This window comes from Oncorhynchus mykiss, chromosome 3 (genome assembly GCF_057628025.1).
Source record: "Oncorhynchus mykiss isolate SJ-2025 chromosome 3, ASM5762802v1, whole genome shotgun sequence".
Lineage (NCBI taxonomy): Eukaryota > Metazoa > Chordata > Actinopteri > Salmoniformes > Salmonidae > Oncorhynchus > Oncorhynchus mykiss.
Genome location: NC_143024.1, coordinates 38,960,555 through 38,984,538, shown reverse-complemented (window position 1 = coordinate 38,984,538; position 23,984 = coordinate 38,960,555). Strand labels below are relative to the sequence as shown.

Below are 23,984 nucleotides of genomic sequence, written 5' to 3'. Positions count from 1 at the left end.
CAGTTAAGGTGGGGCGGCAGGTAGCCTAGTGGTTAGAGCATTGGGCTACTAACCGAAAGGTTGCAAGATTAAATCCCCGAGCTGATAATGTTCTTCTGCCTCTGAACAGGTCAGTTAACCCACTGTTCCAAGGACGTCATTGAAAATAAGAATTTGTTCTTAACTGACTTGCCTGGTAAAATAAATAAGGTAGAGGTAATGTGATCCTTAACTGGCCTCTCAAAGCTACGGGGCAATAGTCATTTAGTTCAGTTACCTTTGATTTCTTGGGTACAGGAACAATGGTGGACATCTTGAAGCAAGTGTGGACAGCATATTGGGATAGGGAGAGATTGAATATGTCCGTAAACACTCTGCACATGCTCTGAGGACACGGTTAGGGATGCCGTCTGGGACAGCAGCCTTGCGAGGGTTGACACGCTTAAATGTCTTACTCATGTCAGAAGGAGAGCCCACAGTCTTTGGTAGCAGGCTGCGTTGGTGGCACTGTGTTATCCTCAAAGTGGGCGAAGAAGATGTTTAGCTTGCCCGGAAACAAGACGTCTGTGTCCGCGGTGTGGCTGGTTTTCCCTTTGTAGTCCGTGATTGTCTTGTGTCTGAGCCGTTGAATTGCGACTCCACTTTGTCTCTATACTGACGTTTTGTCTATCTGATTGCCTTACGGAGGGAATAACTACACTGTGTATATTCTGCCATATTCCCTGTCACCTTGCCATGGATAAACTCAGTCATCCGTGTATTTGTCAATGTTATTCTCAGAGACATATCCTAGTCCGCGTGATCAAAACAATCTTGAAGCATGGATTCCGATTGGTCAGACCAGCGTTGAATAGTCCTCAGCACGGGTACTTCCTTTTTCCTTTTTTTTCTCCTTCCTTTTTGAGGGAGGGCATTGGCATCTCTGGAAGTTGGAGTAGTAGAGGTCGAGTGTTTTAGCAGCGTGAGTACTACAGTCAATGTGTTTATAGAACTTCAGTAGAGTTTTCCTCAAATTTGCTTTTTTAAATCCCCAGCTACAGTAAATGCGGCCTCAGGATATGTGGTTTCCAGTTTGCATAAAGTGCAGTGAAGTACTTCGAGGGCTGTTGTGGTATCGGCTTGAGGGGGAGTATACAAAGCTGTGACTACTGTATAACCGTAAATTCTAAGGAGGCAGACCAAAAGGTCAGCATGAACTCCACATTTGACACATTGTGTGCAAACAATATACACTATAATGTGATATGTTTAAAATAATCTGCTCACTTGAATAGTGTCCAATGTACGACCAATGTACAGTCGTGGCCAAAAGTTTTGAGAATGACACAAATATTAATTTTCACAAAGTCTGCTGCCTCAGTTTGTATGATGGCAATTTGCATATACTCCAGAATGTTATGAAGAGTGATCAGATGAATTGCAGTTAATTGCAAAGTCCCTCTTTGCCATGCAAATTAACTAAATCCCCCCAAAACTTTTCCACTGCATTTCAGCCCTGCCACAAAAGGACCAGCTGACATCATGTCAATGATTCTCTCGTTAACACAGGTGTGAGTGTTGACAAGGCTGGAGATCACTCTGTCATGCTGATTGAGTTCTAATAACAGACTGGAAGCTTCAAAAGGAGGGTGGTGCTTGGAATCATTGTTCTTCCTCTGTCAACCATGGTTACCTGGAAGGAAATATGTGCCGTCATCATTGCTTTGTACAAAATGGGCTTCACAGGCAAGGATATTGCTGCCAGTAAGATTGCACCTAAATCAACCATTTATCGGATCATCAAGAATTTCAAGGAGAGCGGTTCAATTGTTGTGAAGAAGGCTTCAGGGCGCTCAAGAAAGTCCAGCAAGCGCCACGACCATCTCCTAAAGTTGATTCAGCTGCGGGATCGGGACACCACCAGTACCACGCTTGCTCAGGAATGGCAGCAGGCAGGTGTAAGTGCATCTGCACACACAGTGAGGCGAAGACTTTTGGAGGATGGCCTGGTGTCAAGAAGGGCAGCAAAGAAGCCACTTCTCCCAACCATCCAGGAACAATTTGGTGACAAACAATGCCTTTTCCAGCATGATGGAGCACCTTGCCATAAGGCAAAAGTGATCACTAAGTGGCTCGGGGAACAAAACATTGATATTTTGGGTCCATGCCAGGAAACTCCCCAGACCTTAATCCCATTGAGAACTTGTGGTCAATCCTCAAGAGGCGGTGGACAAACTCCAAGCATTGATTATGCAAGAATGGGCTGCCATCAGTCAGGATGTGGCCTTGAAGTTAATTGACAGCATGCCAGGGTGGATTGCAGAGGTCTTGAAAAAGAAGTGTTAACACTGCAAATATTGACTCTTTGCATCAACTTCATGTAATTGTCAATAAAAGCCTTTGACACTTATGAAATGCTTGTAATTATACTTCAGTATTCAGTAGTAACATCTGACAAAAATATCTAAAGACACTGAAGCAGCAAACTTTGTGAAAATTAATATTTGTGTCATTCTCAAAACTTTTGGCCACGACAATTATTTCACTCCAAAAGGTTGACTTTTAGCTTACTTTATAAGGAGAAACATTTTAATTGAAATAGTCAATGTTTTTTTCATGATGCTCTTCTTTAGTTTAGGACCAAACCTGGGTTGAAACCAGTTGCTCTCATCTATGTGCTCACTATACATTATCTACAATGACCTTTTTAAATGTACCACTTTTTCCTTTATTGGCAACCCGATTGGGTACTTTTCCTCTTTTTGCAACCAGATCCGGTAAGAAAACCATTCACCTTCCATAATAATGATAGTGCATTTTTGTGTTTCCCTTTTAGTTAAGAAATGCCTCACCACCAATCATACTGACAAATATGATACACAAGTAGGATAACTAAATACATATTTTGACCACATTTGTCAGTATGAGTGGGCATTATTCTGTTGCGGAACTTTCCACTGTGGTTAGCCTACAGAATGAAAGAATGACCTCCGTACCACCACAGTCAATGTTTAGTTAGTCATACAGGTGTATGTATGTATGGTAGCTAGGGAGGAGCTGTTATAGACTGCTTATAATAGACCGGAGTCACTTTTTTCCCTCATGCACTGTTTCCTCCCTCCTCTCTTTCTCTCTTAATCAAGAGGTCGGCACAGTCATGGCCAGATAGCAGTCTACATCTATTAACCAATAGAGCAGACAGGCCGGTTCCTCAAAGCCCTTAGCTCGAAGACCGTCCAGCTTCTATCGCAGGACAGTGTTACCACGGAGACCATGTTTGGAGAACACTGGCGATAGATAGCAGCGGTGTCTATCTAATAATAATTTGCCGTTACCTGCGCTGGATGTTTTGATTATGCTGTAAACAGCGTGGCTGGCTGTAGTCGATAGGAGCTACAGAGGGAGGAATTAAGTAAAGAAGATCCAGACTCAATTGTTGCACCTGGCAGGATATCCATGGTGGAATGAGGTAAGCTTTATTTCTCTTTATTTCTATTTTTGGTTACTTCAAAAAGTATCTACAATAAATTCAAGTCAAGTTAGTTTTTTCATCATAGACACATGATATATTGTAAGCCTACATGGAGTACACAGTTCACCTCTCGACAATGCAACATCAATAGACAAAATAAGTAAGTGAACGCAAAGGGCAGTAAAAATAAAAACCCAATTAAGTAAAAAATAGAATAGTATTTTAGCAAAAATATAATACAGAAGGCACTCAAACGAATTGAAGTTGGATATTTACAAGACTGGGAAATTGTGCAATAGATACGCAATACCAATAATAAATAAATAAATGTGCAGTAATAATAAATAGTATTCCAGTAGCAGCAGTCATGGTGTGTGCGTGTGTGTGCACGTGTGAGTAGCCGTGGGAAGTAGTTTGGGGGAGAGGGTGCTGAGATTTAAAAAATATATTTTTGAATCTTTAGCTTGTTTTATTCTGATTTTTTAGGGGGCACCCTCAGCACCCATACTTCCCACAGCTATGTACAATATCAGTCAAAAGTTTGGACACACTTACTCATTCAAGGGTTTTTCAAGGGTCTTCACTATTTTCTACATTGTATAATAATAGTGAAGACATCAAAACTATGAAATAACACACATGGAATCATGTAGTAAACAGAAAAGTGTTAAACAAATCAAAATATATTTTAAATTTCAGATTTTTCAAAGTAGCGACCGTTTGCCTTGATGACAGCTTGGCATTATCTCAACCAGCTTCATGAGGTAATTACCTGGAATGCATTTCAATTAACAGGTGTGCCTTGTTAAAAGTTAATTTGTGGATTTTTTTTCCTTCTTAATGCGTTGGAGCCAATCAGTTGTGTTGTGACAAGGTAGGGTTTGAATACAGATGATAACCCTATTTGGTAAAAGAGCAAATCCATATTATGTCAAGAACAGCTCCAATAAGCAAAAAGAAATAACAGTCCATCGTTACTTAAAGACATGAAGGTCAGTCAATGCAGAAAATTTCAAGAACTTTGAAAGTTGCTTCAAGTGCAGTCACAAAAGCCATCAAACACTTTGATGAAACTGGCTTTCATGAGAACCGCCACAGGAAAAGAAGACCCAGAGTTACCTCGGCTGCAGTTCATTAGTTACCAGCCTCAGAAATTGCAACCCAAATAAAAGCTTCACAGAGTTCAAATAACAGACACATCTCAACATCAACTTTTCAGAGGAGACTGCATGAATCAGGCCTTCATGGTCAAATTGCTGCAAAGAAGCCACTACTTAAGGACATCAATAATAAGAAGAGACTTGATTGGTCCAAGAAACACGAGCAATAGACAGTAGACCAGTGGGAATCTGTACTTTGGTATGATGAGTCCAAATGTGAGATTTATGGTTCCAGGTCTTTGTGAGACGCAGAGTAGGTGAACGGATGATCTCCACATGTGTGGTTCCTACAGTGAAGCATGGAGGAGAAGGTGTGATGTGTGGGGGTGCTTTGATGGTGACTCTGTCAGTGGTTTATTCAGAATTCAAGGCACACTTAACCTGCATGGCTACCACATCATTCTGCAGCGATATGCCATCCCATCTGGTTTGTGCTTAGTGGGACTATCAATTGATTTTCAACAGGACAATGACCCTAAACACACCTCCAGGCTGTTATTTTACCAATCACCCTACCTCAACCCAATTGAGATAGTTTGGGATGAGTTGGACCGCAAAGTGAAGGAAAAGCAGCCAACAAGTGCTCAGCATATGTGGAAACTCCTTCAAGACTGCTGGAAAAGCATTTCATGAAGCTGGTTGAGAGAATGCCAAGACAAGAGTGTTCAAAGCTGTCATCAAGGCAAAGGGTGGCTACTTTGAAGAATCTCAAATATTAGATATATGTGACCTGATTCAGGAAACTATGCGTATGTTGCAAGTCACGACTTCACAGGAGAGCCTTTTGAACGTTTTTTTATTTTTATTGTTTTGAACAAAATGCAGAAATGCCTTCTCGAACATGTGAACTTTCATGTGCTTTAATTTCAAACTTCTATGTCATCTGTAAATACGAATACAATTGTTAAGTTGGTTTAGCCACAGAAAAAGAGGGCAACCTTCCCGCTAGACATGATTGGCTGAGATAATGAGTGGGCTGGACATGCCAAGAGATGAGTTTGGATTGGTCTACGGTGTTGCATCTTGTGTCTATGAAATTAGCTGCTTGTAATGCGTAGATAATCCTTTCTACTTCAGTTTTTTCGAATGATATCATGCTAGCCATGGAGAACTGCAAACATGTTGCTACTGCTCTCAATAACATTGCTGCCATGAATTTATCAGGTGCTATCGACTAAGGTCAGTGGGAAAAAGTTGTGGTGGATTACTTTCTGGATGACGATCGTGCCATGCAATGCTGACTCTCTCTCACTCTGAAAATAACACATTTTGAAATCAGTGGAACACAACGGGCCAAACAAGCTGTGCAAACTAAACGGAAACAACACAGGATGTTTTATAAAAGGGGTTGAAGTCTGCCGTGAAGCTTTCATCCATGTATACAGGTAAGAATCTAGCTACAGATTTAGCTATTAAAAGTTTCTAATTTTGTCAGAAAGTTGTTTTCATTGCAAGCTAAAGCGTACTGTTAGCTAGCCAGCTGGAGTTCGATGGATGGCTTGCTAACTAACAATGAACCTAACATTATTTGGTAAACTTTAGCTTGCCATGACAATCGGTTTGTATTGCTAGTAACGTTACTTTATGGATTGGGAATATCATTAATTTTTTAGCTAGCTAGCTAACGTTAACGTGACATGTCTAAACAAAGGAGCCCAAGTTAAAGTTTGCTGCTAGCTAGCTAATGTTAGCTGAGGTTAGGTGGCTGGCTTGCTAGCTAACATTAATTTATGTGTATGAAGTGTGTGTAATTTCAGTGATGTTTTCTCAGAATGCCATTTCGCATTTCTAGTTATAGCCTAATGTTAGCTAGCTAACATTGAACTTATTGATGAACTTTAGCTAGCCATGACAATTGGTTTGTATTGCTATTTAAAGCTTGTTGTTAGCTAGCCAGCTGACGTTGGATGGCTGGCTAGTTACAATAGCATAACATTACTGTGAGTAGTGATGTTATCTCAGAATGCCATTTCGCATCTCTTGTATAATAATGCTAAAATGTTTGTATCTGGAATTCAACATTAATCAGTAGAACACGCCTGACTCTAATCCACCAGTCATACAGTCATCAAAAAGAGAGTTGGCCCAAGCAGTGCAGTCATCAACTATATGCATAGTTTCTTCACCAACTATGGAGTTGGGAAAACCCGTGTGGACCTGAATTGTGATAACTGCAGTGATCAAAACAAGAACACGTTTGTGCTCTGGTATCGTGCCTGGTGGACCATGTACAAGCTCCACCACAATCTAGACCTTCATTTCCTGATCACAGGCCACATCAGATTTGCCACTGACTGGTGCTTCGGCCTCATCAAGCTCAGTTGTCCTGAGTCTGCACAACTCTGCCAGGACCTAGGATCAAGAGAGACAGTCAAGTGTTTTAGTACTATATCTCTTGACACAACGATGAAAATAATCATGGCCTCTAAACCTTCAAGCTGCATACTGGACCCTATTCCAACTAAACTGCTGAAAGAGCTGCTTCCTGTGCTTGGCCCTCCTATGTTGAACATAATAAACGGCTCTCTATCCACCGGATGTGTACCAAACTCACTAAAAGTGGCAGTAATAAAGCCTCTCTTGAAAAAGCCAAACCTTGACCCAGAAAATATCAAAAACTAACGGCCTATATTGAATCTTCCATTCCTCTCAACATTTTTAGAAAAAGCTCCTAGACCTTAGTGCTGCTTTTGATACCAACGATCACCACATTCTTTTGGAGAGATTGGAAACCCAAATTGATCTACACGGACAAGTTCTGGCCTGGTTTAGATCTTATCTGCCAGAAAGATATCAGTTTGTCTCTGTGAATGGTTTGTCCTCTGACAAATCAACTGTACATTTCGGTGTTCCTCAAGGTTCCGTTTTCACTATATATTTTACCTCTTGGGGATGTCATTTGAAAACATAATGTTAACTTTCACTGCTATGCGGATGACACACAGCTGTACATTTCAATGAAACATGGTGAAGCCCCAAAATGGCCCTCGCTAGAAGCCTGTGTTTCAGACATAAGGAAGTGGATGGCTGCAAACGTTCTACTTTTAAACTCGGACAAAACAGAGATGCTTGTTCTAGGTCCCAAGAAACAAAGAGATTTTCTGTTGAATCTGACAATTAATCTTAATGGTTGTACAGCCATCTCAAAGAAAACTGTGAAGGACCTCGGCGTTATTCTGGACCCTGATCTCTCTTTTGACGAACATATCAAGACTGTTTCAAGGACAGCTTTTTCCCATCTACGTAACATTGCAAAAATCAGAAACTTTCTGTCCAAAAATGATGCAGAAAAATGTATCCATGCTTTTGTTACTTCTAGGTTAGACTACTGCAATGCTCTACTTTCCGGCTACCCGGATAAAGCACTAAATAAACTTAAATTAGTGCTAAATACAGCTGCTAGAATCCTGACTAGAACCCAAAAAATTGATCATATTACTCCAGTGCTAGCCTCCCTACACTGGCTTCCTGATAAGGCAAGGGCTGATTTCAAGGTTCTACTGCTAACCTACAAAGCATTACATGGGCTTGCTCCTACCTATCTCTCTGATTTGGTCCTGCCGTACATACCTACACGTAAGCTACGGTCACAAGACGCAGGCCTCCTAATTGTCCCTAGAATTTCTAAGCAAACAGCTGGAGGCAGGGCTTTCTCCTATAGAGCTCCATTTTTATGGAATGGTCTGCCTCCCCATATGAGAGACACAGACTCGGTCTCAACCTTTAAGTCTTTACTGAAGACTCATCTCTTCAGTGGGTCATATGATTGAGTGTAGTCTGGCCCAGGAGTGTGAAGTTGAACGGAAAGGCTCTGGAGCAACGAACCGCCCTTGCTGTCTCTGCCTGGCTGGTTCCTCTCTTTCCACTGGGATTCTCTGCCTCTAACCCTATTACAGGGGCTGAGTCACTGGCTTACTGGTGCTCTTTCATGCCGTCCCTAGGAGGGGTGCATCACTTGAGTGGGTTGAGTCACTGATGTGATCTTCCTGTCTGGGTTGGCGCCCCCCCTTGGGTTGTGCTGTGGCGGAGATCTTTGTGGGCTATACTCGGCCTTGTTTCAGGATGTTAAGTTGGTGGTTGAAGATATCCCTCTAGTGGTGTGGGGTCTGTGCTTTGGCAAAGTGGGTGGGGTTATATCCTTCCTGTTTGGCCCTGTCCGGAGGTATCATCGGATGGGGCCACAGTGTCTCCTGACCCCTCCTGTCTCAGCCTCCAGTATTTATGCTGCAGTAGTTTATGTGTCGGGGGGCTAGGGTCAGTTTATTATATCTGGAGGACTTCTCCTATCTTATCTGTTGTCCTGTGTGAATTTAAGTACTCTCTCTCTCTCTCGCTCTCTCGCTCTCTCGCTCTCTCGCTCTCTCTCTCTCTCTCTCTCTCTCTCTCTCTCTCTCGCTCTCGCTCTCGCTCTCGCTCTCGCGCTCTCTCTCGCGCTCTCTCTCGCGCTCTCGCTCTCTCTCTCGCTCTCGCTCTCTCTCTGACCATGCCTCAGGACTACCTGGCATGATGACTCCTTGCTGTCCCCAGTCCACCTGGCCGTGCTGCTGCTCCAGTTTCAACTGTTCTGCCTGCGTCTATGGAATCCTGACCTGTTCACCGGAAGTGCTACCTGTCCCAGACCTGCTGTTTTCAACTCTCTAGAGACAGCAGGAGTGGTAGAGATACTCTTAATGATCGGCTATCAAAAGCCAATTGACATTTACTCCTGAGGTGCTGACTTTCAGCAAATTCGACAACTACTGTGATTATTATTTGACCATGCTGGTCATTTATGAACATTTGAACATCTTGGCCATGTTCTGTTATAATCTCCACCCGGCACAGCCAGAAGAGGACTGGCCACCCCTCATAGCCTGGTTCGTCTCTAGGTTTCTTCCTAGGTTTTGGCCTTTCTAAGGAGTTTTCCTAGCCACTGTGCTTATACACCTGCATTGCTTGCTGTTTGGGGTTTTAGGCTGGGTTTCTGTACAGCATTTTGAGATATCAGCTAATGTACAAAGGGCTATATAAATACATTTGATTTGATTTGATCAAGCAGCACTTCAGAAAGACCAGAGTGAACACTTTGTCTGAGATGGCTGGTGTTGTGAAAGACAGCACTGTGACAGGATTTTTAACCTTTATTTAACTAGGCAAGTTAGTCAAGAACAAATTCTTATTTACAATGAAGACCTAGGAACAGTGGGTTAGCTACTTTGTTCAGGGGCAGACCGACAGATTTTTACCTTGTCAGCTCGAGGATTCGATCTAGCAACCTTTCGGTTACTGGCCCAACGCTCAAACCACTAGGCTACCTGCTGTTCCTAAGATGGTACGGTGCTGGTGGAAAGCTATGGCTGACAACAACACCTGACTCTGTACTTCAGGCTGCTGCCAGCACTTCAGGTAAAATAATGTTTTCTTTGTATGAGGTTATTCTTATCTAAACTTGGGAGGTGAATTGATGTTATGCAAGGTTGTAATGTCTTCTCATTTTTTGTTATTTCCTGTTTTACAGCTTTGATGCTCTGGAGTCTGGTGTTGTCACCGAGGAGCATTCAGACTGTCTGGACCAGGATTCAGCTGCTGCCCAACGCTGACATCCTTCCTCCCATAGATGGTCTACCTGTAAAAGTACCACCTGGACTGGACACAACTAGACAAACTATCTTTTTAACAAGATCTGGGAGTTTTGCGACAAAGAGGCTATGGACATCACATGAACTGCACTGCAAGTCAATGGCAGGACAGAAACAGGCTCCCCAAATATAGATTCCCTTGTTCGTGCGTGGTTTGGATGGACCATTCATCAGCACTATCTGCAGTGCCTCTATTCACATGACTCTCTCCTAACACACGCCATATGTTGCTGCAACTTGAAAAAAACATCCTGCTGTTCAGCCACTCGTCTATCACTGATATCGTTATTGATATTGTTCTTGTTCATACTGTATATTTCATTTATGTTGACACTATCTATTTCTGATATTGCTACCATTTGGCTGTACTGTTTACACCCTAGTAGAGACCATCCACTTTTGTGACATACCACAACAATATCATGTGACCGTATCAAGTGTCCTCCACTTAAATATATGGTGCATGCATCTGTTTATGTACTGTACATGTGCACCTCACTCAGGTTTCAACTCAGGTTGCATGGCCTACTATGTGATAAGTGCATGTGTAACAGTATATAAAGTATGCTAATGTACTGGTGTGAAGGTATTTGGGCAGTGGTGTAACAGTAATTTAAAGTACTACTTTTTATGGTATCTGTACATTACTTTACTATTTATATTTTTTATAACTTTTACTTCACTACAGTCGTAGAGAAACAAATGTGCTTTTAACTCCATACATTTTACTTGACACCCAAAAGTACTCTTTACATTTTGACAGGAAAATTGTCCAATTCAAACACTTATCAAGAGAACATCCCTGGTCTTCCATACTGCCTCTGATCTGGCAGACTCACTAAACACAAATGCTTCGTTTGTAAATGATGTCTGAGTGTGCCCCTGGCTATCCATCGATTAAAAAACAATAACATTGTGCCGTCTAAGTTGCTTAATATAAGGAAGTTGAAATGGTTTATATTTTTACTTTTACTGTTGATACTTAAATACATTGTGCCTCTGGCTATCAGTCAATACATTATTTTATTTTTTTTAATACAATTGTGCCGTCTGGTTTAATATAAGGAATTTTAAATTATTTATACTTTTACTCAAGTATGACAACTTTTTCCACAACTGGATGTGGCTGGTGGTTATAGCATTTCTTTCACATGACCCATCAATTTAGATAAGTGTGTCTGGGTAAGCATCATCTAATATTTATAACATATTTTTATCTGGACCCTTTCTGTTTACCTGGAATTTTTCCTTATCGTAGGCTACTACAACTTTTAGTCCTTGGCACATGACCTTATATGAATCCTTAAAGAGATGGGTGGGGCTAAGGCTTAGGGAGTCTGAAAAGACTCCCTAAATTCTATCAGCATATCGATTGTGCTACCAGGGCTGGTAAAACCCTAGATCATTGTTATTATAACTTCAGCGACGCATATAAGGCCCTCCCCCGCCCTCCTTTCGGAAAAGCTGACCACGACTCCATTTTGTTGCTCCCTGCCTATAGACAGAGACTAAAACAGGAAGCTCCTGCGCTCAGGTTTGTTCAACGCTGGTCTGACCAATCTGATTCCATGCTTCAAGATTGCTTCGATCACATGGATTGGGATATGTTCCACATTGCGTCAAACAACAACATTGACGAATACGCTGATTCGGTGAGCGAGTTTATTAGCAAGTGCATCGGCAATGTCGTACCCACAGCAACTATTAAAATATTCCCAAACCAGAAACCGTGGATTGATGGCAGCATTCGTGTGAAACTGAAAGCGCGAACCACTGCTTTTAACCAGGGCAAGGTGACCGGAAACATGACCGAATACAAACAGTGTAGCTATTCCCTCCGCAAGGCAATCAAACAAGCTAAGCGTTAGTATAAGAGGTATGTGGCATGGTCTACAGTCAATCATGGATTACAAAAAGAAAACCAGCCCCATCGCGGACCAGGATGTCTCCCAGACAGACTAAACAACTTCTTTGCTCGCTTTGAGGACAGTACAGTACCAATACAGTACCGCTACCAAAACCTGCGGACTCTACTTCAATGCAGCCGACGTGAGTAAAACATTTCAACGTGTTAACCCTCGCAAGGCTGCAGGCCCAGACGGCATCTCCAGCCGCGTCCTCAGAGCATGCGCAGACCAGCTGGCTGGTGTGTTTACGGACATATTCAATCAATCCTTATCCCAGTCTGCTGTTCCCAGATGCTTCAAGAGGGCCACCATTGTTCCTGTTCCCAAGAAAGCTAAGGTAACTGAGCTAAATGACTACTCACTTCCGTCATCATGAAGTGCTTTGAGGGACTAGTCAAGGACCATATCACCACCCTACCTGACACCCTAGACCCACTCCAATTTGCTTACCACCCCAATAGCTCCACAGACGACACAATCGCAACCACACTGCACACTGCCCTAACCCATCTGGACAAGAGGAATACCTACGTGAGAATGCTGTTCATCGACTACAACTTAGCATTTAACACCATAATACCCTCCAAACTCATCATCAAGCTCGAGACCCTGGGTCTCGCCCCAGCCCTGTGCGACTGGGTACTGGACTTCCTGATGGGCCGCCCCTTGGTGGTGAGGGTAGGTAACAACATCTCCACCCCGCTGATCCTCAACACTGGGGCCCCACAAGGGTGTGTTCTGAGCCCTCTCCTGTACTCCCTGTTCACCCATGACTGCCAAAATACCAGCAACAGTGTGTGAAAACCTTGTGAAGACTTACAGAAAACGTTTGACCTCTGTCATTGCCAACAAAGGGTATATAACAAAGTATTGAGATAAACTTTTGTTATTTACCAAATACTTATTTTCCACCATAATTTGCAAATAAATTCATTAAAAATCCTACAATGTGATTTTCTGGATTTTTTTTCTCATTTTCTCTGTCATAGTTGAAGTGTACCTATGATGAAAATTACAAGCCTCTCTCATCTTTTTAAGTGGGAGAACTTGCACAATTGGTGGCTGACTAAATACTTTTTTGCCCCACTGTATATACTGTACTTGATACCATCTACTGCATCTTGCCTATACCGTTCTGTACCATCACTCATTCATATATCTTTATGTACATATTCTTCATCCCTTTACACTTGTGTGTATAAGGTAGTAGTTGTGGAATTGTTAGGTTAGATTACTCGTTGGTTATTTCTGCATTGTCGGATCTGGAAGCCCAAGCATTTAGCTACACATGCATTAACATCTGCTAACCATGTGTATGTGACAAGTACAATTTGATTTGAGGGCGTGAACAATATTGAATGGGTGTAGACAACGGAGAGCTCTCTAGTAGGTACCAAAACAAGTCCCTTTTCTCAAAAGTGAGTTTACAAGTGTATCAACTTTCAAAGCAGAATTACTTTCCCATTGTTCCTCAAACATGCTGCGTATGATACACCATTTTGTATCTCTCTACTTTTATCCAATGTAAAAAAAAACAGAAATTCAAATGTTGCTACATAAGACTGAATCCAGGTGGTGAGTCACATATTGTGATTTGTTTAACACTTTTTTTTGGTCACTATGTGTGGTTACTACGTTACTATGTGTTATTTCACCGTTTTTATGTGTACACTATTAATCTACAATGTAGAAATAGTGAAAATAAAGACAAAACCCTTGAGTGGTACTGTATGTGTGTGAGTTTGAGCTTATGTGTAAGCATGTGTGTGGTAAGGTGCAGAGTCAGTGCTACCGTAGCTATCTATGGTAGAAAAAGTACAAAACAATGTGAAGAGTTCGTATAAAGGTCAGTGAGTTGTTTGACTTGCTGGCAATCCTCGACTGTCATCAAATCGGCCAGTAAAAATGTGTGTGAGGAATTTCCCATACGTACAGTATATTAGCTAGTCATTGGTCAATACAAGGAAGTAATGTTGGTTTAATTGTCACCTACGCTCATGCCTTATTATACTGTCCTTTATTTGATGCTGTAAGTACATGGAGGGTAAGATAAAATAATAATATATAATAATATAATATAACAATATCTTAGTATTTGTTTTTCTTAGCTCAGTTCAGTGCAGACACGCTATGATAACTCTCTTGAATGCTTGACCCGAGTAGCGACAGCCTCACGGCACAAGGCTGGTGAACAAGACTATACTAAGGGCTACTTGGTCCCTGGTTGTGGTAGAATGAGTTATAGCTTTTTCCTAATTGTGAGTGTTGTGTTTATGACTTCCCTTTGATGATGTCAGAGATTGTTTAAATCCATTGTTGACCTATTGTAGACGTTTCAGGACAGGAAATTAAAACACTGTTATATTAACTAGGATAAAGAATGGTGGCAGCTAAGACCACGCGTCCCCCCCGTTTGTGGACGTAAGCGGCAATATATTTACAAGCTGTTCTGTGTTTGTGTGTACAAGAAGAACAGGTGTCCATCTAATGATAAGACAGTATTAGAACGAGGACACAGGAAGCAATAATGTTGTGTTTGAGACTGTTTGTATACAGAACCATGTGCCAGACACACACATCCTGAGTGGTATACAGTCAGTTCCCAATAGACACTGACCATATTGCCTCTCCGAGTGTTTGGTTTTTATTGTAGTTATTTAGCATGAAATTCACATTAATCTGAACTCTATTTCATCTGCTAGTATTTTATTTTGATTATTGCGCACACGGATGTTGTTTCAATTACACCCTCCACTTGGCAAACTTAAAAGGGGTGAGTAGTGAGTAACAAAAAGCCGTAAGAAACCGTAATGTAGCATGTTGTAATCTCTTTCTATCCTCTCTTGCCATCAGAGTCTTGGAGCCCTTGAAGAGACGATGAGTTGGTTTATTGTCAGAGACAGGAAAACCACGCTGTCTACCCGGGTTTGTTCCAGGCTGTTGACCCAATAAGCAGCCTTCGCCTCTGAAGCCTCAGACTGTCTGACAGATCAAGCCCCTTGCGCTGCAACGTTTTCATCCCCCCCAGACTGCACTGAGATGATGTGACAGATCTTGCTCCCTGTGCCTTCCAGTAACTGTACCCACCGCCGAGGCCACCATGCAGGAGTGCCATACTGCGTTGTGTCTGTCTGTCTACCTTGTCACCTTTTTGACGGGCTTCCCAGCCAATGCTGTGGCCTTCTACACCTTCAGCAAGAAGGTAAGGCAAAAACCCACGCCCATCGACATCCTGCTCCTCAACCTGACCATCTCGGACCTCCTCTTCCTGCTCTTCCTGCCCTTCAAGATGCAGGAAGTCACGAACGATATGACCTGGAGTCTACCCTACATCCTCTGTCCTTTATCTGGCTTCTTCTTCTACATGACTATCTACGTCAGCACCTTATTCCTGACAGCGGTCAGTGTGGAGCGCTACCTGGGCGTGGCCTTCCCCATCCAACACTCGCTGAAGCGCCGGCCCCTGTATGCCGTGGTGGCCAGTGTATTTATCTGGGTCTTCTCCGTCCTCCACCTGAGCATCGTCGTCATCATGCCCTACTACAACCCACCGCAAGACTCCCTCAGTTCCACAACCAACTCTTCCAACAGCTATGAATTCTCCAACGTCTCCATTGCGCCTCTTAGTGACGTCAACAACATTGCGTCTTCCAGGAATGTTTGCTATGAGGACTTCAGCGAGAAGCAACTGGCGATCCTCCTGCCTGTGCGTCTGGAGCTCTGCCTGGTTCTATTCTGTGTACCTTTCCTCATCTGCAGCTTCTGCTACATCAACTTCATCCGCATACTCTCCGGCCTGCCCCACATCGGGCGTCGCAGACGCCTCCGTGCTATCGGCCTGGCTCTGGGGACACTGCTGGTGTTTGCCTTCTGCTTCGGCCCCTACAACGTCTCCCACATTGTGGGCTTTATAACCAGGAAGAACCCCGACTGGAGGGACATGGCCTTGCTCTGCAGCACCTTCAACGCCTGCTTGGACCCCTTCATCTTCTACTTCTCCTCCTCAGCTGTCAGAGGGACCCTAGGGAGTATGTTGCAGGGGGCCAGAATCAGGCTGGCCAAGTGTATGTTCTGTGGCTGTCACATCCACTGGTCCCCTTGGAATGGAACGAGCGAGCCTCAGAAAGATAAGGGACCCAAACAAGTAGAGATGAATGCTATCTGAAGTTAATTGAATAAGGCCTGTATTAACTGAAATGAGATGTTGTGCTCCTCATGTCTAGTGGCAGGATATGAGTGCTCTGATGTTTATGTTTTCACATTTTACTGTATCTGTGTCTCTGTTTGATCATTGGCGGGCAAACTTCCTACTTAGAGTAGAGATAGGATATGGTAGACACGGAGCCTGCCTTCCTCCTGAGAGACACAAAACAAGGGCTCACATTAGGGAGTTACTGCCTAGCTGCAGTTAGCTGGAATCAAGTACAGTCATTGCCAATTATGTATTATAAGTACACACCTACTGTGACAGTGCGTGAAATAAGTTTGAGAATACATTTGTTCTATTGGGTTGCCTGACAAGATTGGCAAACAGAACAGAAAATGATCATTGATTATAATTGTATTTCACAAGGTTGAAGCCCATTTACACAACTAGGAGCGGTTATGGTGAACTGTAGAGAACAACAGCTCTAACATCTGAGAGACACATCAGAACAACATCTCTCAGCACTGACGGATAAGCACCTCAAACAAGTATCACAGTCGTATCGCTGAAAAGGAAACAATGTTGAAAAGGAACAATGAATTTGAGCACTGAGCAGAGTTGGTGTGTGTGTGTGTGTGTGTGTGGGAGAGGGGGGGGGGGGGGGGGAATGCATGTGTGAATGTGTTTTTGTGCATGCATGAGCACACATGCGTAAGTGAGGGTTTTTGTGTGTACTTGTGATTCATTGTGTCCATAGATTTATATTATTGGCTTTGTGAAATTAATGTGCACTCACTGTCCCATTTTGTATACACCTCTAACATGTGGAACCTTCATTGTTTGATTGTGGGGCCTTCGTTGTTTTATTGTGGGACCAAATAAAGACATTGATGTTGAAATAAAAGCGTGTTCATTTTTTGAATTACAGGAATAATAATACAATAATAGTTGACCAGTATTGAATTGGTTACACAATTACAGGAACAATAATACGATAATAGTTGACCAGTATTGAATTGGTTACACAATTACAGGAACAATAATACGATAATAGTGGACCAGTTTTGAATTGGTTACACAATTACAGGAACAATAATACGATAATAGTTGACCAGTATTGAATTGGTTACACAATTACAGGAACAATAATACGATAATAGTTGACCAGTATTGAATTGGTTACACAATTACAGGAACAATAATACGATAATAGTGGACCAGTATTGAATTGGTTACACAATTACAGGAACAATAATACGATAATAGTGGACCAGTATTGAATTGGTTACACAATTACAGGAACAATAATACGATAATAGTGGACCAGTATTGAATTGGTTACACAATTACAGGAACAATAATACGATAATAGTTGACCAGTATTGAATTGGTTACACAATTACAGGAACAATAATACGATAATAGTTGACCAGTATTGAATTGGTTACACAATTACAGGAACAATAATACGATAATAGTGGACCAGTATTGAATTGGTTACACAATTACAGGAACAATAATACGATAATAGTGGACCAGTATTGAATTGGTTACACAATTACAGGAACAATAATACGATAATAGTGGACCAGTATTGAATTGGTTACACAATTACAGGAACAATAATACGATAATAGTGGACCAGTATTGAATTGGTTACACAATTACAGGAACAATAATACGATAATAGTTGACCAGTATTGAATTGGTTACACAATTACAGGAACAATAATATGATAATAGTTGACCAGTATTGAATTGGTTACACAATTACAGGAACAATAATACGATAATAGTGGACCAGTATTGAATTGGTTACACAATTACAGGAACAATAATACGATAATAGTTGACCAGTATTGAATTGGTTACACAATTACAGGAACAATAATACGATAATAGTGGACCAGTATTGAATTGGTTACACAATTACAGGAACAATAATACGATAATAGTGGACCAGTATTGAATTGGTTACACAATTACAGGAACAATAATACGATAATAGTTGACCAGTATTGAATTGGTTACACAATTACAGGAACAATAATACGATAATAGTGGACCAGTATTGAATTGGTTACACAATTACAGGAACAATAATACGATAATAGTGGACAAGTATTGAATTGGTTACACAATTACAGGAACAATAATACGATAATAGTGGACCAGTATTGAATTGGTTACACAATTACAGGAACAATAATACGATAATAGTTGACCAGTATTGAATTGGTTACACAATTACAGGAACAATAATACGATAATAGTTGACCAGTATTGAATTGGTTACACAATTACAGGAACAATAATACGATAATAGTGGACCAGTATTGAATTGGTTACACAATTACAGGAACAATAATACGATAATAGTGGACCAGTATTGAATTGGTTACACAATTACAGGAACAATAATACGATAATAGTGGACCAGTATTGAATTGGTTACACAATTACAGGAACAATAATACGATAATAGTGGACCAGTATTGAATTGGTTACACAATTACAGGAACAATAATACGATAATAGTTGACCAGTATTGAATTGGTTACACAATTACAGGAACAATAATACGATAATAGTTGACCAGTATTGAATTGGTTACACAATTACAGGAACAATAATACGATAATAGTGGACCAGTATTGAATTGGTTACACAATTACAGGAACAATAATACGATAATAGTTGACCAGTATTGAATTGGTTACACAATTACAGGAACAATAATACGATAATAGTGGACCAGTATTGAATTGGTTACACAATTACAGGAACAATAATACGATAATAGTGGACCAGTATTGAATTGGTTACACAATTACAGGCAAAAAAAAGGTTGGCAATGGTATACTTGAACATAATCAGGTTGTTTTGGAGTCAAAACATGTTTAACATGATGACCATCCCTTCAGACGTACTTCCCAATACAGTGTAACTCATGATAATTGATGAGCATCTCCAATATTTACACAGAGACTATAGTCTCTGATAAGGTATCACGGGTGGTGCATGTATACTATACACGTGCAAGGAAAGCCCACACCACCAGCATAAACCCGTAGGCTCGATACTTTCACACCAGGAAGTGCTTTGACTTGATTCCATCCGGTTATTCAGGGCTTATACCTCCAACAGAGGTTGAGTTGATTGTTGCATACCATCCATGAGACATTCATTTTGACACTAGAGTACATTATGACTACTAAAAGCATTCAGCAGCACAGTGGCACGATTGCAAAATGGCTTCCGTTCAACACGGAAACAATAGACCTAAAGTTTCACATAGCATCAGTTTTTGCATTATGATTTGGGGATGTTACAGAATGTGTGGGCTGGGTAGAATATACATCATGTGAGGACAAGTGAGAGAGAGTGGAGCTAGTTTTTTTTTTAAAACAGCGCTGTGGCATGTGCTTATAGAAAAAAACTACTGGTCCACCCCCCACCCCCAAAAAAGTCCCTCAGTTAAAACCCAGCATACTCGTTGTCATAAAAAGTGTGCCATCTGATCAGGAAATGTATCATGCAGTAAAGATCTGTGTAGAAGCTGTCGTGGGTAGCCTATTATTTACGGAAAATCGGATGCTCTTGGTGTGTTCAGATCCTTTTGTTTTCTTTCTCTCACATGTCCTTTGTTTTCTCCCTTTATTTGCTGAAAGACATTCATTTGGACAAATACGGATTGTGTGTCAGTGTTGACTTTTTCTCACCATGATGGATAGCTGAACAGATAGAGCTGTAAAACAGAATGTGTGCATGCATGCTTGTGTGTGTGTACTTACAGGACATGGGACACACGAGGTCTTTTTTGTCTCTCACACAAACTTGTCAGTGCTGTGGAGAAAAAGACAAAATCCAAAACAACCCAATTGACTGATGCTCAAGACGTGGACCATACAATGATTTTACATGACTACCTTTCCCATGATCCTTGTGAGATCCTGTGAGTGTAACCACACAGTACTTACTTGCAATGGAAAACACCACAGTCACTCCACAGAGGACACAGACCTTAAGGATATTCAAGCATCCAATCACCTCATTGGGGTCTGCGTCTGTGAGCGTAGACAAAAAAAAGGCAATGCAAACATAACTGTTAAGTTATACAGTTATGGAACTCACACGATGATGACAGACCTGAGGGTGAATTCAATGTGCAGTCGTTGAAGGCCCGTGACTGACTGAAGCTGTGTGTAGTGGAAGCACAGATGTATAAAAACATTTGAGCCATGTGAGAAATAGCCCAGTGAAATATACAGCCTCTCAGTAGTGTTAACTAAAGCTCACCCCAGGTGAAGGAGGCAGACAGGGGGGAGTCCAGCGCAGGGTGATCCTGCACACTACAGGTGTAGAAGATCCCAGCATCCACAGACCCCCGCGGGGGGAGGGACAGCACACTGATTACATACACTTCCGTTCTGGAGCTGTCCGTCACCTGTAAACACTCTCCCATCCAATTAGTTGAGATCTTTGGAATTAGGCTGTGTGATTGGTTGACGTCATGGTAGTCAGGGTGAATGGTGCAGTTGCGGCCAATAAAGTGGTGGGGGCTATCTTCTCCACTCTGGTGTGTCCAGGTTAGGGTGAGGTGGTGTGGGTAGAACCCACCGGTGACGCAGAGGAGAGCCCACTGGTCCGTCTGGGGGTCCGAGGGGACCTGTAGGAGGATTTGGGGCGCAGAGGGGGGTGCTAGTAGGGGTAGGAGGAGACACAGGAAGGGGGTGATACAATACCATCTATCTCATGACATTTACATTTGAGTAATTTAGCAGACACTCTTATCCAGAGTGATTTACAGGAGCAATTAGGAATAAGTGCTTTGCTCAAGGGCACGGCGTCAGATTTTTAGTCGGCTCAGGGATTCAAAGCAGCAACCTTTCGGTTACTGGGTCAATGCTGTCATACACTAGGCTACCAGCCGCTCGTTAGACATATGTCAGATTGTTGACGTTGAACCATTTTTATACTGTATGTCATATTTCACTATTTCAACATTCTATTCAAACCATGTTGGTAATGCAGTTGTGGCCAAACAACACACTCATGGTTCTGTAAATGGTGCAGGACTTTGCAAAGTGCACCCCACTGGAAAAACCCTGAGAGGAACCTTCTCTTTCGCATGAGGGGTTTGCACATAATCATTTCACGATCCCTCTTTGCCTTGTTCTGTGGTGAGTTTCAATTCCCTGCAAAGATCAATAGAATCCACAATGCATTGTACCATGGTGATTATATCTGGATTTGTCACGAATCCACTCAGGCAAAAAGATGAACTGAAAGGAAATTTCCATGTGACTAGAATTTTTAGAGATTTGAGCTTGGTTAGGCCTCTTTATGGTGATGCATAGCCCACTGGTTTAAATGTAATAACCTCCCTGCAAACCGTTTGGGTTCAAACAGATTCTCAAAGGATACAAATGAGAGACAATTACAACAATGACAACAACAACAACACAAACAAAGACAGAAGAAATGATGAGAAACTCTAATGAGTTACAATAAGACATTCCAAGAATAAAGGCAGATGTATACATTTTTTATTAGAGCTAGTTCTTAGCCTGGTCCCATATAATAATAATAATTTAAAAAAAGCTTAATCCTATGGTCATTATCATGCCAAGCAATGGCCATATGAGTTGTCAAGATAGCACAAACAGATTTGGGACCAGGCTAATTTGCTTCTGTCTTACCCAGGACAATGAGCTTTGTGCCGCCCCCTCGCTCTGAATCTCTGTGTAGGACGTTGACCTCGCAGTAATACACACCGGCATCCTCCACGGACACCTCGGTAATCACCAGGGACGTCTGCCCAGCTGAATCTGGGATGGGGATCTTTTCGGCCCCCTCTATCTTGAACCAGTCCACCCCGTAGGACGTGGCCTCGAAACGGCAGGACAGGTTGGCACTCTGACCCCGCATTACAGTGAGTGAAGGGGGCCACTGCCTCACCTTTAACCCCTCTGCTGTTACCATCCTTAATGGGGCTGAGTGAGGACACAGTCAGTGAATGCTTCTTCATCAAGTTAAGACAGAATATTTCATTTTGACAAAAAAACAGCAAGACCTTCAGTTCAACGGCATTTGCCACAAAGCTTGCCCACAATGTTGAGGTGTATTTGGAGATGATCACAGTATTTTATTAAAGTCAAAATTAGTGAGTTGGAGTGACTTTCTCCCTGACTAATGAGATTTAGTCATCTTATCTTGACAAACAAACAACTCATGACTCTATACACTTCTGAAAGTAATTAGAGCATTAGTGTTGTCAACAGGAGTCTTGATATTGCAAGACTTGAAGCCAAAACAGAAAGGCAGAATTCATGCAATTAGGTAAATGTATATGTTCTGTAATATGCTTAGGGATATTGTATAATAGATATTAATTATGACACGGAATATGCTGAAAAATCATGAACATAGAAAAAATATATTTGTTTGTGAGAATATTGGTAGCCTAGTATGATTGGAAGACACTAACCTGGTATTGGGCCTGCTATCAACAGAAGCACACACAGGTCCAGGATATTTGCCATGCGTTTGTTTCTCATTACAAACTCCAGTGGTGACAGGACTGTTCGAACAGTGACTTTGAATGTCAAGCTTCCCTCCAAAGACAATGAGATGTCAGCTTGTTTTTTTTTGTTTCATTTATGTTCCAATGTTCATTAATAGGCCACGCTCCAAAACAAGACAAATCTCAGCGCCTGTTACGTCAAAGACGACACGAGCCTGTCTTAGCAGACAAATAGGCCTCGCTCTTGGTGTCTGCACAAACCGCGATGCAACAGTAAGCAAAATGCAGTGTACAGAAACAAACAAAGCAAAACCATCAGTCTATTTCACAATGATAAGGTGCTCATTGAACAGAATGTCAGTTAGCTAATTACTTAACAACAAAGTGGTTCATGTGCGAGGAATAAAATGTCAACATTTGAGATTCTCTCTCATTTCAAACCATCTAAGCTGAAATTAGTTTCAAGTACAAAAAGTTTGGTTTATTTTTATTATGAACGTTTTTGTAGAAGAATATGTAGAAGAGCAGGTTTTGTATGGTTTACACGGGTTCTGATGAATAAGAGAATAGTGCAGTATGTCATACTTCATGTATAGGAGACTTTAGAATATGAGTGGTGCGACTCATCGTCATCAGTCTAATGTTTAGGTAAAGCATTTAAAAACGACACTCCGAGTTTACTTTGTGTTTACTTTAGTTGACTCCAGTGTCCACTTAGTTTTACCACAGCTTTGACCTCACCCAAAAGCTGACCCCCGAACCTGTACCACTCACAGCCAGAAGCAAGAACAACAACTTGACAAAAATGGAAACAAACAGCCTCTTATAGCCCTTTCACTGGATTAAATGTGTTCCCCATCCCATAAACAAGACAAGTGGGGACTGGCCTACTCTGTGCACCTCAACAGAAACATTTGCATAACATTTGGCAACTGTTTCTGACATGTATTGGTAAACTGCAGTTTCCATCCATCTCTCAGTGATCTTTACTCTCTTTGAAAGTGTGTAAATAATTTATAGAATTCTATAAGGTCATTTTGATGATGTATTACTAGATGTTGGACGTTCAGCTGACTGTTTTCTTCTCTATTGAAATATCCTCATGGTTTACTCCTGTTCAAAAAGCCAATGTACAACTTTGTAGTGGCATCAAGCAAATGTGAAAGGTTTGACTCTGTTGCTGGAACCAAACTCAG

The 23,984-nt window shown here is 41.6% G+C and overlaps 2 protein-coding genes and 1 long non-coding RNA gene across 4 annotated transcripts; 2 read left to right on the top strand and 1 right to left on the bottom strand.

Annotated features, from left to right (window-relative positions):
• The first annotated feature begins 9,082 nt into the window (after positions 1-9,082).
• On the top strand, positions 9,083-11,124 carry LOC149984538 (uncharacterized). The gene is made up of 2 exons (XR_016494617.1): positions 9,083-9,975; positions 10,088-11,124. It is a non-coding gene; the product is annotated as an uncharacterized LOC149984538 (long non-coding RNA).
• Positions 11,125-14,040: 2,916 nt separating this feature from the next.
• LOC110516838 (free fatty acid receptor 2) lies at positions 14,041-17,166 on the top strand. Of its 2 annotated transcripts, none has more exons than XM_090229261.1 (2): positions 14,041-14,144; positions 14,969-17,166. In XM_090229261.1, the coding sequence occupies exon 2, from the start codon at positions 15,216-15,218 to the stop codon at positions 16,278-16,280; it is 1,065 nt and encodes a 354-aa protein (XP_090085387.1). In that variant the 5' UTR covers positions 14,041-14,144; positions 14,969-15,215; the 3' UTR covers positions 16,281-17,166. The 2 variants fall into 2 exon arrangements, with proteins under 2 accessions (XP_090085387.1, XP_021450842.2); XM_021595167.3 differs by having other exon boundaries at positions 14,043-14,159.
• A 2,802-nt stretch (positions 17,167-19,968) lies between these two features.
• Positions 19,969-22,912, bottom strand: LOC118944509 (tyrosine-protein phosphatase non-receptor type substrate 1-like). The gene is made up of 5 exons (XM_036964256.2): positions 22,753-22,912; positions 21,965-22,258; positions 20,562-20,963; positions 20,243-20,329; positions 19,969-20,108 (listed from the first exon to the last, which is right to left on the bottom strand). The coding sequence occupies exons 1-5, from the start codon at positions 22,820-22,822 to the stop codon at positions 20,053-20,055; spliced, it is 909 nt and encodes a 302-aa protein (XP_036820151.2). The 5' UTR covers positions 22,823-22,912; the 3' UTR covers positions 19,969-20,052.
• Positions 22,913-23,984: the final 1,072 nt, after the last annotated feature.